Source organism: Halyomorpha halys, unplaced genomic scaffold, assembly GCF_000696795.3.
Source record: "Halyomorpha halys isolate HHAL.00 unplaced genomic scaffold, Hhal_1.1 Scaffold75.1, whole genome shotgun sequence".
Classification (NCBI taxonomy): domain Eukaryota; kingdom Metazoa; phylum Arthropoda; class Insecta; order Hemiptera; family Pentatomidae; genus Halyomorpha; species Halyomorpha halys.
Genome location: NW_027112173.1, coordinates 449,424 through 466,456, shown reverse-complemented (window position 1 = coordinate 466,456; position 17,033 = coordinate 449,424). Strand labels below are relative to the sequence as shown.

Sequence of the window (17,033 nt, the reverse complement as noted above, 5' to 3'; positions counted from 1 at the left end):
GAGAATGATGTGGTAGTCCAGGAGCCATTTACAAAAAAGGTGACTTGTTTCACACTAAGGTCTAGACATTCTCGTCATAATCTTGTCCATCGACCTAAAATGAAAATACATATCTACTATCTCAATGCCACAGCAAAAAGTCGATAGGGTGCATACTATATCGTTAAAAAAGGAATAAATAAACGGAAAAAAATCGAATAGTTTTGATTTCTTGATACTTGTTTGGGTTTCGATTGGTATCAAAAATCCTTCCGACCTCAGCATACGACTGGAAGTCTTTTATTCCGTTAAATCCTAATATTTTCGGTACTTTTTTTATTCCAGAATCAATATCCTGAAACTATTAACCGCACGAAAAACATTATGCATTTTTTTTTAATGAAGAGCAAATTTGTAAAAAATTGAGCTACTAAAGTGCTCTGCACATGTAATAATTATAAAACATCATTTTTTTCCTCCGAAAAACAAGAAAATTCCATTTTGACCCTTTATTTTGAAAAATAACATTCAATTTGATATTACTACGAAGATATACTACTTTGTATTGTGAAATTGACAAGCCTTATTTGGAGTACTCAACCGACGTCTTTATACCTACTTTTCAACAATAAATTAATAAGTACTTACCAATCAATTATTTTTAAGTACAATTTTTCAAAAGACTCAATAAATTATTTCTTTAATCTAAAAAGAAAAAATTGGTTTTATTTGTTTAATAAAAAAAAATACGAATGCTCCTGTCATAAGCACTCATACGCTGCTTAAAACCCATATAATTTTTTTTGAATGTGGAATATTCTAAAGCTAATAAATAGTAAAAATTATGTTACACAAATTTTGAATCTGAAGGTCATTTTTCTTACAAGAGTGAGAAAAAGATCAAGGTATTTATAATTTCGTTCAACAATTAGGATTTCATTCAATTATCATTTAAAATAACTCTAAATAGAAAAATATTGACATAAAAAATTCAATCCTTGTCCTATTTCTAATACGTAAAGATCTGTACAGATATTTGTCGTATCCGTTTGTTTTCTGAATAACTTTGCATTCCATCTAAGGTCGTCGGCTAAGTAAATAGCATTGATTCGACGGTGGTAATGAGTAAGATTACTGCGCGAGGATGAAATTAGAAGTTTTAAGATAAGCTATACATATATACGATAGTTAAATCTTACCCTAAATCGATTGATGGATACATAATGGGTTATTCTATGCGAACATCTCCACCCATCCCAACAGCCCTAATGGAAACTTACATTGTGGGACAAAACTTCGGCAATTAATATATATATGTTAAAATACCAATAACAAATTCGGTAGTGAAAATCATAAATATAATTACCTAAAAATTATCCTTTTACTTTGAAAGCAGAACAATTACGGCTAATAAGCGGCAAAAATCGGCTCATTCATCTTCAGTGTTTCTTTAACTCTGTTATCACTTTGGTTTCATGCCATTCCCTTCCAGAGATTCAAAAATCGAAAATATAAATAGCCATGTGGTAATGAGAAATTTTCCAATGACAAACTTTCGAATAATTTAATTTACCATCTGCCCATAAAATAATTATGAATTCATTTTTGAAAGCAGTATCCTTTAACCTTTTATTTGTATACGATCTTCCTCTACAAAGAACATGTCCATCCTGTATTCATTTTTTGATTGAAAGAGGTTTTAACCGATATGATACCGCTGTAGGTACATAGAAAGTATAATTCAGTATCACTATAATTAACATTTTTTTTTTTGGACCACCAATGTATATTCCGATTCATTATTTTTTCTTATACCAGTTTTATGGTTATAAATTATCGGATTTGAAATTCCAACTGGTTAGTAAAAAAATGTCACTTGAGATGTGCAAAATCTCTTTTTGGGATCGATTCAGAGTTACTCACTCACTGTAAAGAGGTAATCCTATTCTATTACACCACTCACTGCAATTAACTAGATTTTTTTCATGATTCGCGGTCATGATTTATAAAATTTATGAGTTTGAGATTTTATTTTATTTTTGAATCATGGGATGAAACAAAGTCTGCGTATTATTTGTGATATTGCCGGAATAAAAGCAATTCTTTATTTACATGTGTGAGCTTAATCTTCGAAATGACTCCTCTTCAATGTCATGATCGATAACGGTTTGATTTGTTTGGCAACAGTTTGATCTTGTGCGGAGGTATAAACATTCCTAAAAAAGACCCTACTAAAGGTTGCCATTAAAACCTTAAACCTTTAGCTCCCCATAGCAAAATTTAAAAAAGAAGTGACTCAAAATGCTCATATTTCCGAGCGGGACCCCCCTTTGCCCCGTGAAGAGTAGGGGTGGGCCGCACATAGTTCAATTTCCGGCTTATTGTCTCCAGACTTCTATGTGTACCTCTAGTCTATTGATACGTAACGATTTTTTGAGTTAATGGTTAAACCGATTTTTAAGTTTAATGGCTAATGCATTGGACCCTAATTTCTTAAAAGTTGTTAAAACCTACGGTTTGTGCAAAATCTTTTCCAATGGTCAGCTTGTTAAAAATATTTACAATACCTAATTTAAGTTTGTGTTTCTCTTATTTTACATTTAATGGCTATTCTAGAGGGATACGATATTATGAATTATATTAAGAACAAATCAAATAAATTTATTACAAAATACAAATGAAATATGTTGCCTGTTTGTTGAATTAATTATGAAATCATTTTTAAAAAATGGAGGAAGATTAGAAGTATGTGGCTGCATTGATTGAACCGTGCTGACATCTGCTGTTGCTTCGGACAAATGCGACCATTCAGTGTTGAAGTTGAGGTTGTTGATGACTAGGTCCATTCACTGCTCTTATCGCTATGGCTATGTGATACTAGGAGACGAACATGGCAGAGTTTATCCGTGGTGGTTGCGGTGTCAGCATCATGTCTAAAGAAAAATTACATGGCTCTCCGAGTACCGGCAGTGAGGAAGGACACGATGGAGCAATAGCTGACGAATTCGATCCTTTTATGGCCGACCCAGAAGAAATTGTCGGAAATGAAACTGTACCAAACGCTCCACCAGAAACACAGTTAGTTCACCTTAAAACTTATTCTATATTTCATCCTAGTTGTTTAAACTTAGCTCTATAAACTTCAGAAAGTTGGTTAATAACAATGGACAGCAATTAAAATTAGCCATTGATTATATCTTGAAAGGAGATAAGAGTTGATTTTTAATATCATGATTTCAGGAGTGACCATTCCTTAGTTATTTTTTCATACTTTTTTACTGGTTGCATTTGTTTTCATTATTTAAATACACTATATAATATAATTACATTGTATTGTCGTAACACATTGAATTATTAGTTTGCAATTGATGGATTTTAAACTTTTAGGTGGTACCATGGGAGGCTGGATCGCTACACATCAGAAGAACGACTATGCCAAGCTGCTAAAATGGGAAGTTACCTTGTTAGAGAGAGTGATAGAAAGCCTGGTTCCTATGTACTATCGTATTTAGGAAAAACTGGCATAAATCATTTTCGGTATGTCCTAATGAAAAGTTTGTCATATCTATTTTGTTTAATACTTACATGAGGTTAATGTTTTTTGTTTTCTGAAGAATTACTGCAGTTTGTGGTGATTTTTACATTGGTGGAAGACAGTTTTATTCCCTCTCCGATCTTATTGGATATTACACCAACTGCTCAGATCTTCTGAAGAGGGAAAGGCTTGTACATCCTGTACCACCTCCTGAACCAGTAAATGACAAGAAAAGAGTTGTTGCTATCTTGCCTTATACAAAAATGCCTGATACTGATGAACTGAGGTAAGATTTTGATTACCATATAAGCAATATTTAGTTCTTTTTATCTTCTAGTATTTATTTATTTCTCTTGTAATGTCTTAACAATGTAATTTAGAAATCAGTTATCAATTATGTGTCGTTGTCTTAGTAGTGTATTTTTAAGAAGAAAATATCATTAGAATATTAATTCCTTTTTTGACAGCAATTAGAAACTTTGTTGTTTTTTAAATTGCTTTGATTTAAATTCTATGATATTTTACACAAACCTTAATTTTAAATTATGTCCAAATGGATTTCAATGACCTGAACTTATTCTGTCTCTGAATAAATAATTAGCTACTTGGATAGTTCATATCAATTACAATCTTCAATTATGGATATTACTAATTTTTATGTAGAGAAGTCTCAAAGGAATATTTTAAGTATCTGTTATTTGTTTCCTGATGAGAAAATTTTTATTTTGAATCATAAATTACACATTTCTACTATTCGATTTATTTATCGTTGTGAATTAATTTTTTTTTTTTAATTTATTTTAACACATGTTAAACCAAATATGAAAACTTACGCAGTGAATTATGAGTAAATTCATTCTTCTCCCCCTTTATTATTAGTAATTATGTGGTAGTTTTTCATTCCATTTTTATCCTGTCTTACTTTTTTAATCTTTGATCGATTAATATACCACCAATATTTATGCTATTGCTTTATTGATGGAAATTTGTCTGAGTCAGATAAGCTAGTGAATCAGTGAGTGGGTAGAAATAGATGATTCCTGGTGATATCTGGATTGGTGCTATAGATGAATATTTAAATAAAAGCTTTTTAATTACAGCTATTTTTAAAAATTATTATTGAGCTAATTAATTATTTTAAAATATAATTTATCATTAATTATTAATTCATAAAGGGAATTAGGTATAATTATGAAATTCTTTTTCATAAAAACCTTTTTATTACATATAATTTTTCCTATTCAGTAACTGTTATCTATTTAGCCTTAACTCATTATTCATTTATGATAAATCTTGAAAAATTGTATAAGAAATGGAGTATTAATATAATTGTTGTCACAGACTAACAATGTTCTGATAGGATCCTTAATAATATTTCACTTATCTCTGTTGAATAAAACTGATCTCAAGATTTTCATTTGGATTAGCATCTAACTTAATCCTTATTTTTTCTGACTAGTTCAGCATTTACTTGACTGATGTTGTGAATTTCCTATAAGTCATACAAACATTATCACCTATGAACTTAAAATTTTGGACTCTGAAACCTTTTTTTTTTAAACTGCTTTGTCTTTTGGCAACAGTGGGGTAGTGCACTTGCCACTCTGCCAATAAACAAACTTTTTCATTTATGTCTTATTATTAAATTATTTTAATTTTGGGGACAAACAAAATAAAACGAGGTAAACTGTGGTGCAGCTCTTTTTGTGATTCTATGCCTTAATGCTGTAGCTGCAATTTATACTCCAGTTCATGGAGTCTTCCTTCTCTTAGGATCTCATCTTTTTGATCTCTTTCATCATCTTTATGTTAACCAGGAATACCTAGTGACCCACAAAGTGCCCTCTTGCTGCTGAATCCTTTCCAACGGCTTACAGTCAAGGATTTGTTTCTTTGGGCAGTCCATTGGCCTTGTGTCTATCAGAAATCTCTGAAATCGTAAAACACTCTATATGTGTTGTAGATTTGTCCAAAATAGAAAACTTCCCACTTCAATTTGTAATGTGACTTCCCTTTGGAGTTCTAATTGTTCTGGTGTCTGTAAAGGTGGTCCTTATTCCATTATATAAAAACTTTAGTTGGAATGGTTCTAATGACAAATCTCTCTTCAAGTTATTGACTTGTCTTATTAATCTGACCTAAATATTGTCAGAAAGCCTTTATCAATAAATACATTTTAAGTAAAAGGTATTCATAACTAAGTAATTAAAGTTCATTTTCATATTTAATATATTGCTATGAATATATTAAAAATATTTCTAATTATTGTTCTACGGATAAATAGTTTTCAAAGATATTTTATTTATGACTGTTTTTTAAAACATTAGATTGGAGGAATCATGAGACTTAATGTTATTGAACAATGACTTTTAAATAAACTTATACATTTAAAAAAAAATTAGAATAAACCTTTCTATTTTTTAGAATAAACCTTATATTTTTCTTCTAAGGATTCCCTCTATTATGTAATTATAGCTATCTAATTTCTCTATAATGGTAATAAAAAATAAGGTGCATAGCTGTGGATAGGAAAAATAAAATCCCAACCTGTTTTATCATTTTAATACTGTCTTTTTGTTATTTTGACTATTTACAGAAAAAGAAATTTATAAATTTCTTCCTTTCTCATTTTTTTTTTTTATTATTCCCCTTATTGTCATAATTTTATCATTGATATGGTTTGCTGATTAATTATAACACAAACCAAAATACGCAAATACTTATAATCCAAAATTATAAATGCTTATTCTTTAAATTTTAAAACAAGCTTTATTTTAACTCTCATTAAATTTTGTGGGAAAAATTTGTATTAATTAGAGTAAACAATTTTTGAAACATTTAATTTAGTACGAATTAAATGTTTAAAAAGATATTTTAATTCAAATTATGTTGTATTATTAACTTGTTTCCATTTCTTTGCAATAATTAAGCAAATGGTGTTTTTAATAATGTATAAATTCTGGCCTACGAAGTTTATTTAAAACTATTAAGAGATCAATAAAATGGTTAGTTACATTAGGTTTGTTTCAACAAATAGTTTAATAGTCAGAAAACTATTGGGCTCATGCACAATACAGTCTTTGTGTTCTGATGATGCCGGTACCAATAATCAAACTGTTATAAATTTGTTTCTGATGGTCAAAACTGAGTCTTTCGGTCTGAGCAAGAGCTTAAAGTCAGAGACATTTACAAACACTCCGTTTTTTTCATTTCTGTAGTTGGAGTACTTTTTCAGGTGTGAATAGTGTTATGTTTGGTAATATCCAAAGCAATAATATAGAGAAATAGATTATCTGCTGTGATCTTCGCTAAGCAATACAAAGTCGTTGGAATGAAGCTCTGGATCTAGAACTAGGCAACGCAGTACATCAGTTGTGTATTAGGTGCTATCTAGTTTAGAATTCCTCATTGGAACAAACCTATTATTTAATATTAATTACTTTCCTAAATTTCTTTGAAATAGTTAAATACATTCTAAATTAATCACTCATAAAGGAAAAACTGTGAAGAAAGAGTTTAAATTAAATCTTAAATACTTGACTGCAATGACAAGAAACTGCTTTTAGATTCCAATTATTACAAAACCTACTTGACAAAAGCTTTAAACTTCCCATTTACTACAAAAAACACTTATATACTATGATAATCAGACCTATTTGAACATATGTAATTGAGCTTTGGGATCCACCAAAACATCAAATTCCTCCCATATCCAATCCTTACAATCCAAAATCCTTGATCCTTATTATGTCACAAATAAATTCATCCATGAAGACCTCAATATCCCATTTGTTGCAGATTTGGTCTGAAATAGATATACTTTCTTTCATTCCAAAATACTTACTCACTCAAATCCGTTAGTTTATAATCTCTCATCCTTACCAATCCCTGATAATCCCCCAAGGGGTCTGAAAAGAAGATGGCCACGGAATCTTCTAATTTAAAGTAATGATTGAAGTGCCACCTTTTTTGGGTGGTTCCTTCCCAAGATTATCATGTGTTCTGAAACATTGATCATATTTACTTATTGTTATTTTTTCATACAGTTTTAAATTTCCTTAAAAAAATAAATATAGTTAATGGCTTAGAAGTAACGAACTTTTAGATTGCTATTATGGCAGTAATGTAAATTATAGCATTAATCTCTACTTCTTAGTAATCGTACATTAACAAATTAGGAAAGCAAGCTATGAGTCATCTTCAATCCAATTTAAAATAATTGCTGACAAAATATGACCTTTTAAATCTTTATTTCTATAAAAATTGCTTAATAAAAGCCAATAAAATTATTTTAACTATTGAAATGATACATGTTATTAATATTTACATAGTTTTTATTATTAATATTTACAGTTATTTTATATAAATAAAACTACTACTACTACTGCAATATTTAGACAACAATAGAACCTTGTTGATGAGCCTTTTGACCAGTAAAGATAGGCTTCTGTGAACTTTGGACTCCCAATCACTTGGGTGTAGTCTAAGGCTTAACAATTCCTCTGTATCTATTAGCATCCATCATCCTACAACTTCCTGGTGGACTGTCGGAAGATGACCACATGGATTTGGTAAAGGTGACAATTTTCATTCAGTGAAGTGCTGTAACCTCAATCTCACATTTCCTTCCAGCAGCCATCATAGAAAGGCACTGTTCATCTCCTGATAACTCTATTGATCTCTGCCTTGAATGTGAAACCATTGAGTTGAGGTATAGTTGTTCCTAACTTGTCTAGTTCATCGGCTTCTTTATTTTAATGTATGTTGACATAAGTTGGTATTGATTGGAACATCAGTATAAATTTCTCAGCCATTCCAGTTTTATTCCTTTGGTTGTCTGTTTGGTTATTGCATGATAAGGATCTAATCTGAGTATATGTCTTAACTGCAATAGCAGTACCTTCAATAAAACTTTACTAAGGGAACTACTTTCTCAAAATGAAAAAAATGTGTAGCTTCCTGGATTATAAAACTAATATAAAATGTATGTACCTGGGTTATATGAGGAAGCAAAAAAATATAGGATTAACTATTTCTTTTATAATAATAAATTATAAAAACAATATTAATCTTGAAAACAAAGTTGTTATGTGTTGATTATTTGCTCACTGTACTCTTTCTAAATATTGCTTGACGTAACTGTTGTAATAGTACTAAAATATAAGTTGTATGATTATTACTAGAACAGAAAAGATTGTAATTAATTGGCACACATGTGCAAAATTATGTTAAGGGTTTTTATTATATTGTCATTTTAGTGAAGAATTGTGTGGCTTGTGAACTTTAAATTATTTTTTTATTATGAATATTATTTTATGTATTCTGTTTTATTTAGTTTTCAGAAGGGAGACATATTTTTCGTTCACAATGATATGGGTGATGGTTGGCTCTGGGTCACAGCTCATAGGACAGGAGAGCAGGGGATGATTTTCAGGGACCTTGTGGATGACCTTGATGATAGTATAGATCCTAATACTGTATTTAATTGGTTTCATCCCTCCGTTACAAAAAGTGAAGCTGTTGACATGTTGGTTAAATGTAAGTAGGCTTCTTTTATTAAACCTTATCTTTTGAAATGTTTGCTCTATTGCTTACTGTATTTATGGTGTTTTCATTCATGAAAATTTGGTAGTTATTTAAAATTAGCATTAAAAATTGCAAATTAATTGTTAAACATGGGTAATTTAATAATTTCTTGAACATTAGATAAAGGAACATATTTGATTTCTTTGAAACTTGGGGACTTTCAATAAAAATTGATTCAAAACAGCTTTATCAGGATTTGGTACTTTTTTAATGATAATTTTAGATGTGAGTATGTAGAATTTAATTTCCCTGGGATCTGATGCAAATGCATGCAATAATTTATCATAGGATATTATGAGAAAAATCTTGGCCTCCAATAGATGTTACTTTGCCCTGTCGAGACGCTTCCAGAGCAGATATCTAAGATGAGTTTGCCTGTGGGTAAAGGGAAGGGAGAGATATACAGTGGCAAACATTCTCCCAGCAACTCCTTATTCTTTTATCTTCTCTCCATTAGGTCTGTTCTAACAACCACTTCTAACTGTCCAGAACTGTATGGAGCATGCGTAGTACGTGTTTTTCCCTCCCAAATTGTGTACTGTGCATGCTCTATACAGTTCTGGATAGTCAGAAGTGGTTGTTGGAACTCAGTTGACTGGGCTACCTGAAGCTACCGAACCTTTTCTTTCCTCTCCTCGACCTACTTCTGCAACTTTACAAATAAAAATTCCTTGTATCAGTTTTTTAAAAACTATTTTTCATTAATATTGCAATATTATAAGTTTACTATTTAAGCAAGTAAGTAAATTGGGTAAAGGGAAAACTATTAACTACTATACTAAAAAAAATTATCAACTGCCCCTTGGAACGAAGTTTGTTCCCAGTAGGAGGGGTTTGTTATGGTGAGGAGTGGAGGAGCTAGGGTAAGGAGTGCTCAAGCTTCCTTCCCTTCAGGCAAACTCATTTTAGATGTGCTATACATTTTTTTTTTTTTTTTTATTATTGGCGCGACAGACCATAGAGGTCCAAGGCCTCGCGCGATGTATGTAGGAAATACATCACGCATCTCATGACGAGGTTTTCATATGGTGGGTTTGTCACTCCCACGCCTATTTTTGTGAGTGCTAACCATTGGCTTACGGGCCTCACAAATGCCCGGGGGAAGGTTGTGAGTGAGTATTGCTTATTTATATGCTTGAAAAAATCCCGGGTAGGGCCGGGGACTCGATCTCGTAACCTTTGGGTTGGTAGACTGGCTCGTTACCATGCTGCTACCGTGACCCCCCAATGTACTATACATACATACATAGGTACATATGTAACTATATAAGACTCATTCACTCTGTCCCTACTTATTGTTCAGAAGATTGGGTATTTACTTAAAAAAAAAAAAAGAAAAAAAAAGAATGCAGGTTCTAGATCTTCGAGTGAGGAATCCTGAGAAGAATTTACAAGCCCACTGAGGAAGAAAACAGTTGGAGGAGAACCAGGAATCAGGAATTCTATGCCTTGTACAGTGTTTCTGATCCTATAATATTTATGAAAATTGGATGAGAACAGTGATAAAACCAAGTGTGATGGGACAGTGATGTCCAGTTGGACAGTGAGGAAACAGGTCCTCAGCATTCACTGGAGAGCTGCTACCAAAAACAGCTAACTGGTAAAGCTTTTGAAGGAGCCTCGATGACGGATTATCTTACCACTTATGTATGTACATAATCAGTATTAGCTAATCAGACAGCACAGTCCCTTGAATGAATATTGTGTCACATACATATTAATTCAATTTTATTACTACTTACTCATTGTACAATATTATGAATAATATAATATATGAAAATTTTAATCTACCTGTTATTTTTTTTGGCTGCTTTTCATTTGGAAATGGTTTGACAAAAGTTGAAAAAACTTTTTTCTGTTATATCTGTAGGTATGTTTTAAGCAATATTAGCTTGCCATCCAACTCCTTAAAACAGACTGGTGGAGCATCAAAAACTTGAATGTTTTATCCGTTTATCATAATTAAATGACTAATCTATATTATATCAAACTTCATATTGTTATATAGAATGGTAAAAAGAATTTTACCAACATTGAACTGCTGTTTGTAATCTTGAAATGGCAGATCAATGTCTGTGATTAATTAGCTATTAAATACCCTCCTACACCTGTCATAGCCGTTTTATGGATCTGCATTAAGCATGTGAGGGAGCCTAACTCTGATACATTTGGGCTTTTAGGCTTTATTGTTTAAGTCTTTGTTGGCTTAGAATGAGTAATTTTACTTTATTTTTATGTTTCCTGCTTAACTTAATGAGTAAGGATTTTTCTACATCATCAGCTGTCTACAGACTGCTGAAAAATTAGAGAATCCAACAGTTTATTTTCAGTGTTCCCAAGGAATAGGCACTTACCATAGTTTAATAGAAAAGTTTCCTGTAAAACCTCACTTAAATTATTTTGCTAACAGCTAAGAACTTTTTGTTATTATTCTTGTATTAAAAAACTCGAAAGCAGCTAGTATATAATCTATTCTGACATAAATAATTAGGAGTTCACTGCATTCATATTCGATATTGCATCACTATTAAAAACCTTGGAGTAACCTTTGACCTACTCCTCTCCTAGAATGATCATATTTCCCAGATCGCTCACAAATCCATAACTGTATTTAAACAATTCTTAAAATTCTGTGATTCCATTCCTCAGAATAGTCGCCTGTTCCTAGTATCCTCTCTTGTTTTCTCCCACTTCGACTACAGTTCCTTGGTTTACGGAAGGCAATTGCTGGTATGGGGTTGAGACTGAAGAAACTCATGAATTGCTTCATAAGATTTATTTTCGGGTTTTCGAGGTGCTCTCATATCTCCTTGGTGTTTTCCTAATCAAAATTTTTAAAATTAAGAAACCTACTTTTATCCTTGATCTCCTCACTTTATGATCATCCAACCATACATTAAACACAAGATCCCAACCAATTAATTTATATTACCTCTCATAGAACTGTCTCCTTTTGCAAATCCTTCATCATACGTGCAACCTTCTGGAATTCTCTTCCTATCTCCATTCGCTAATCCTCATCCATTCTTTCCTATAAACAATACCTATTCCTTCACCTACTACATAACCAAACCTCCACATTACTGTGAGCAATGTATATGGCCATAATTGATTACTAATATAAATTATAATATAACCTCAGGTTATTATGTAATTTCAAGATGTACATCGGAACTTTTTAAATGTCTGCCAGACAATTAACCATAATGTATTTATTCTTTGGGTACATTCGTCTCAGAATAAAGCTATTTTTTCATTTCATTTTATTTATTATATTGGAGATATTATCTTCAGATTAAATTAATTTTTAAAATGCATTAGTTTTATTTTTCTGATTTCTAATTATTTGTTTTATTCTTTTAGGTGGGCCAGGAAGCTTTCTTGTACGACCTTCTGATAATTCACCAGGAGATTATTCCCTTTTCTTTCATATAAATAATCAAATACAGAGGTTTAGAATTGAGAAAAAAGGAGTACGTTACCTGATGGGAGGAAGGACCTTTGAGTGTTTAGATGCTGTTATCAATCGCTATCGCAAGGAGCAAATAGTTGAAGGGCACACATTACTACAACCAGTTTGCCGGGTCAGTTTATTTTGTTGTTTTTTTAAAATTATGTTCAAGAGGCCATTCCGGACGAGTGGAGCTCAATAAGTATTTCTTAATTTGGCAAGTATTATCTATTATTTATTCTGGATAAAGCCATTAATAATTAGTAATCATTATTTATTATGTATAAAAAGATTAAAAGACTGACCAACAAAAGTTAAAACCCTGATTAACTCATTGAGAGTTTGCATCCCTAGGACATAAATAGGTAGGAAAAATATGGTCTTCAGCAAATCACCTTCTGCAACTGTTGGTCTAGAATAGTGGTTCCAAACCAGGGTTCCTCGTGCCTGTTCCAGGGGTTCCTTGAAATAATTAAGGAATGAGTCATTCAATATTCAAAATTAAAATTAAGGAATGAGTCATTCAAAACTCAACATAGTTTTGAACCTCACCTTCTCAGATTTTCTTCAATTTTGCAAAGCTTTCATGTAGAGATTCTAGCCCAGTGATTCCATCCATTGGAGTAGCCCAAGTGTATGCCAGGGACAATAATAATAATTGTGGAAAATTATAATAGCAAATATACAGTACAATCCATAATTTACTTTGCTCTGTTTTTCTTCCTTTCCAACATAATCAACCATTTTGAGAGTAGTTTAGTTTAAAGATTATTTAGCAATATTTTTATGCTTTTTTAGCTCGACAAGGGTGTTGCAACAATTCTTTTAGCCCGACTATGTTGCCATGAATAGTTTTTAGCCCCAAAAGAGTGCTGTGGCAAAAACATTTGAGAACCACTTTCCTAGCTTTCTCTGAAACAACGGAATATAACGCTTTATTTGTATCAGATAATAATGTTGGAGTCCCGCCATTTACCTTTTCATACTAAAAGGGTTCCATCATTTTCCTACTAGTACTAAAAGGGTTCTGCCGCCAAAAAAAGGTTGGAAACCACTGGTTTAGAAACAGTACTTCCTTACCAAATACTTAACCCATGATCCTTCATAAGTTGTAGAGGTATAAGTGTTTTTCTTGTGGGTTGGAGTTAGTGTAAAAGGTTAACATCCTCATAAAAATATTGTTATAAATAAAAAAGTAACCTTAAGAAAAATAAAAAATTATATTACAGAGAGACATGCTGTTGCACAATAATCCAGTTGATTACCACATACTTTGAATTGTTTAAAACACTTTGCCTGCTCTAACGTTTTTAATTGGAAATATTCCCTTAATGTCATGTATATTGAAGAAATAAAATGTTTTTTTTTTTGTTTTATTATTTTTTATTAGCGTTGCTTTTGTTTATTAAATATTTCCTATATTTAAATAGAATATAATCATTTATTGAAAGAAATGATAATTTTATTTAAAAATTATTGTAACATTTGTTTTGTAGACAATGTCTGAAAGTGATGGTCCTGTTAAATCGAAGGAGGTACAACATGCAGAGAAGATATATGCAACATTGAGGGAATGTAGAGAACAAGTTGGGCTCAAGAAGATCAAAGGTAAAATTGTTTCTTAATATGTTAAAATTGATCTCCTATTTATTGAACTTCCCTGGTCTTTCTTGTGATCGTATATATTTTTTCATAATTATTTTATTTTTCATAGGAATCAAGATGCAGGGATACCTGAGTAAAAAAAGTGAGAAAAATAAAAAATGGAAATCTATGTATTTTGTCCTCATTGTTGATGGAACCGATACTCACTTAATGTTTTATGATAATCCTAAGGTATTATAAGTAGTTCTATACATGTAATTAAGTAATTAGATACTAAGGATCATTAATTTATATTAATATATATTTTTTTAATATACAGAGAACTAAACCAAAAGGTCTGATTGATTTGTCATGTGCTTATCTGTACCAAGTTCATGATAGCGTGTTTGAGAGGCCAAATTGCTTTCAAATAGTTGAGCGTGCATTGCCTTGTTTAGCTACTACTACATACCTCTCTGCAACAACAGCCGATATGGCACAGGTAAAAAATTAATTATAGTTAATGATGGTGGAAATATTGTTGACGTTAAATGTAATCAATGATAATCAAGAAGTTGGTTGGGAGTGATGTCAGCAAGCTCCTTCTTTACTAGATTTTTGATGATTAATCTCAAATAAAGTTTTTCTTGACTGCACCCAACCCTGACAAAAATCTTTATTATAATTTAGATCTATTTTAAGTTTAAATTATTTTTTCATATTATTCTTATTTATTTCTCTTTGGTTTCAGGATTGGATTACTGCAATCAAACCATTGTGTGTGGCTCAAATGGCTCGCTCGCCAAAGGTACAAAGATTACGGGAATTGCGATGCCTTCAATTGCATATCCTTGAGGCTCATAGGTAAGATTAATATTTATTTACTTGTTTCAATGTTACTGCTGTTAGTGTTAACCTATTTTTCACAAGTCATAACTCTATAAGGTACAGCTAAAAATTTGTAATGTGTTTGTATATGTCTGATCAGTCTCAAACAATTTATTAAATATCTAGATTGAAAGAAAATTCATCGTCCTGTTTTATCATGTGCTTTTTTATTAAAAAATTATTTATGTTTTGTAAAATTGGAATAATAAGGATTCTTCCTAAACCCAGCTTCCAGGTTTCTTTCTCAAATTATTGCAATTTCGCCTGTAATGATGGAGTAAAATCAATTTTCACCTGTTAAAACCTTTCAGCTAAATTTGTTCATGACACGACATCAAAATACTTCAGTATAATTTTTTTTTCTTGAGTTTTTTGAACGTTAGCAAATGAGTTTCACTTCAATCATTTACCTAATCTTTGATTTTATTAGTTTTTATATTCAGTTTATCTTTCAAGCTTCTTGATCCATTAAATTTTATATCTCAAAATGTTATGTTTCAGAATTCCTTACAAGTTTGTGCCAAATCCATTTTGTGTCATTTCATTGAATCAAGTTAAAGTTGCCAGGACTAAGGTGAAAAACGGACCGGAGCCTTTCTGGGATGAGGAATTCATTTTGGAGTAAGAAATTTGAAATTCTGTTAATTAATTTAATATTTTATGTGATATCTGTTTTCTGGCTGATCTTACTCATTTATCAATGAAATACCTATTACTGTGTATTCATTCTCTGACTCTTTTTTTTTTTTTTTAGTGACGTACCACCAGATGTCATCACTTTCACTATAACTGTGTACAATAAAGGAAAAAGATCCAAAGATACAGAAATTGCTGAAGTAACTGTTGAGCTTTCTTCTTTAACCAATGGAGATGAGGTAACAAATTAATTTTTTTTTTTTAAGTTTTGTTTAATAGTTACTGTATTTAGTCAAATATAGTAAACCTGATTATAAGTAGACCTTCCATTTTGTAAATAATTTCTAGGGAAAGAATTTGGAAAATACGAATTAGAAATCAATTTTCAAATTTAATAACACAGCTCAAATAGAAACAAGCATGCTTAAATTAGGTTATTCATAGATAAATATCATTTTAATGTCATAAAAATATTATGAGGAACCTTTGAAATCAGAATATACCTTGAATTTTCTTATATAATTAGTTAAGTATTCTCAATTCTTAATTCTAAATATCATTTATGTCTACTTTTCTCATATTTTGGTTAAGCGATAATGATATGATGGTTTTGTTTTTATATATTCTAGGTAGAGGACTGGTACTGCCTCTCTGGTGTGACACCGATGGGCGAATGGGGCTCTTTGCGATTGAGGCTTCGCTATCTTCATGATCTAATCATGCCAAGAGAAGAATATTCACCAATTCAAGAATTGATACTTGACCCATCATTAGAAGTTGTTCGAGCATTGGCTGATGTTTGCCATCTAGACAGGGTTCCTCTAGCCAATTCTTTGCTCAGGATATTCAGGTAATAATTCTCTTTATTTGGTTATTTTTAAAAGTAGAAATAGAATATCAGTATTGTCTATGTAATACCAAAGTATTTTATGTAAATGTATTATATATCTTCTCATTTGTTAAATTCATCTATAAACCAAAAAAAAAAGTCTTATAACATAGAATTAAAGATGAATTATTTATTTCTGAATGTGGTTTGATTAAATATTTTTAAAATATATAGTAAATGATTAAATATGGATGACTATTTTCTGCTCGTTAATTGAAGCCTCTGGGCAATGAAAGCAGTTTGCATGAATACATTTTATTTTTGTTTCCTTTGCAATATTTAAAACTATTTCATGAAAGAAGTATTGATACAACTTATTATTTACTGTCATTTCAAACATTTACCTATATTCCATTCAATTGTAACTGATTGATCCCATATAAAGACGAGTTTTTAACAACCACAAATAAGATAGCAGCTAATCATATGAAGAAATAAAGAAATTTCATTTTAATTTTTAGTCAGTTGATTTCAACTACTGGTTG

General features: G+C 31.0%; 1 protein-coding gene across 2 annotated transcripts in view; it reads left to right on the top strand.

Moving 5' to 3' along the window:
* The first annotated feature begins 2,762 nt into the window (after nucleotides 1–2,762).
* vap (RAS p21 protein activator vap) overlaps nucleotides 2,763–17,033 on the top strand; it is a 32,420-nt gene continuing 18,149 nt past the window's right edge. For both annotated transcript variants that reach the window (XR_001345021.3, XM_014439115.3), the window contains exons 1-12: nucleotides 2,763–3,057; nucleotides 3,367–3,516; nucleotides 3,594–3,800; nucleotides 8,850–9,052; nucleotides 12,464–12,684; nucleotides 14,048–14,159; nucleotides 14,266–14,387; nucleotides 14,476–14,637; nucleotides 14,887–14,999; nucleotides 15,525–15,644; nucleotides 15,778–15,898; nucleotides 16,289–16,509. Coding sequence is in view for 1 of the 2 variants with exons in the window: in XM_014439115.3 (XP_014294601.1) it covers nucleotides 2,870–3,057; nucleotides 3,367–3,516; nucleotides 3,594–3,800; nucleotides 8,850–9,052; nucleotides 12,464–12,684; nucleotides 14,048–14,159; nucleotides 14,266–14,387; nucleotides 14,476–14,637; nucleotides 14,887–14,999; nucleotides 15,525–15,644; nucleotides 15,778–15,898; nucleotides 16,289–16,509 (1,940 nt within the window). In the remaining variant the exon portion in view is untranslated. The remainder of the gene's footprint in view (nucleotides 3,058–3,366; nucleotides 3,517–3,593; nucleotides 3,801–8,849; nucleotides 9,053–12,463; nucleotides 12,685–14,047; nucleotides 14,160–14,265; nucleotides 14,388–14,475; nucleotides 14,638–14,886; nucleotides 15,000–15,524; nucleotides 15,645–15,777; nucleotides 15,899–16,288; nucleotides 16,510–17,033) is intronic.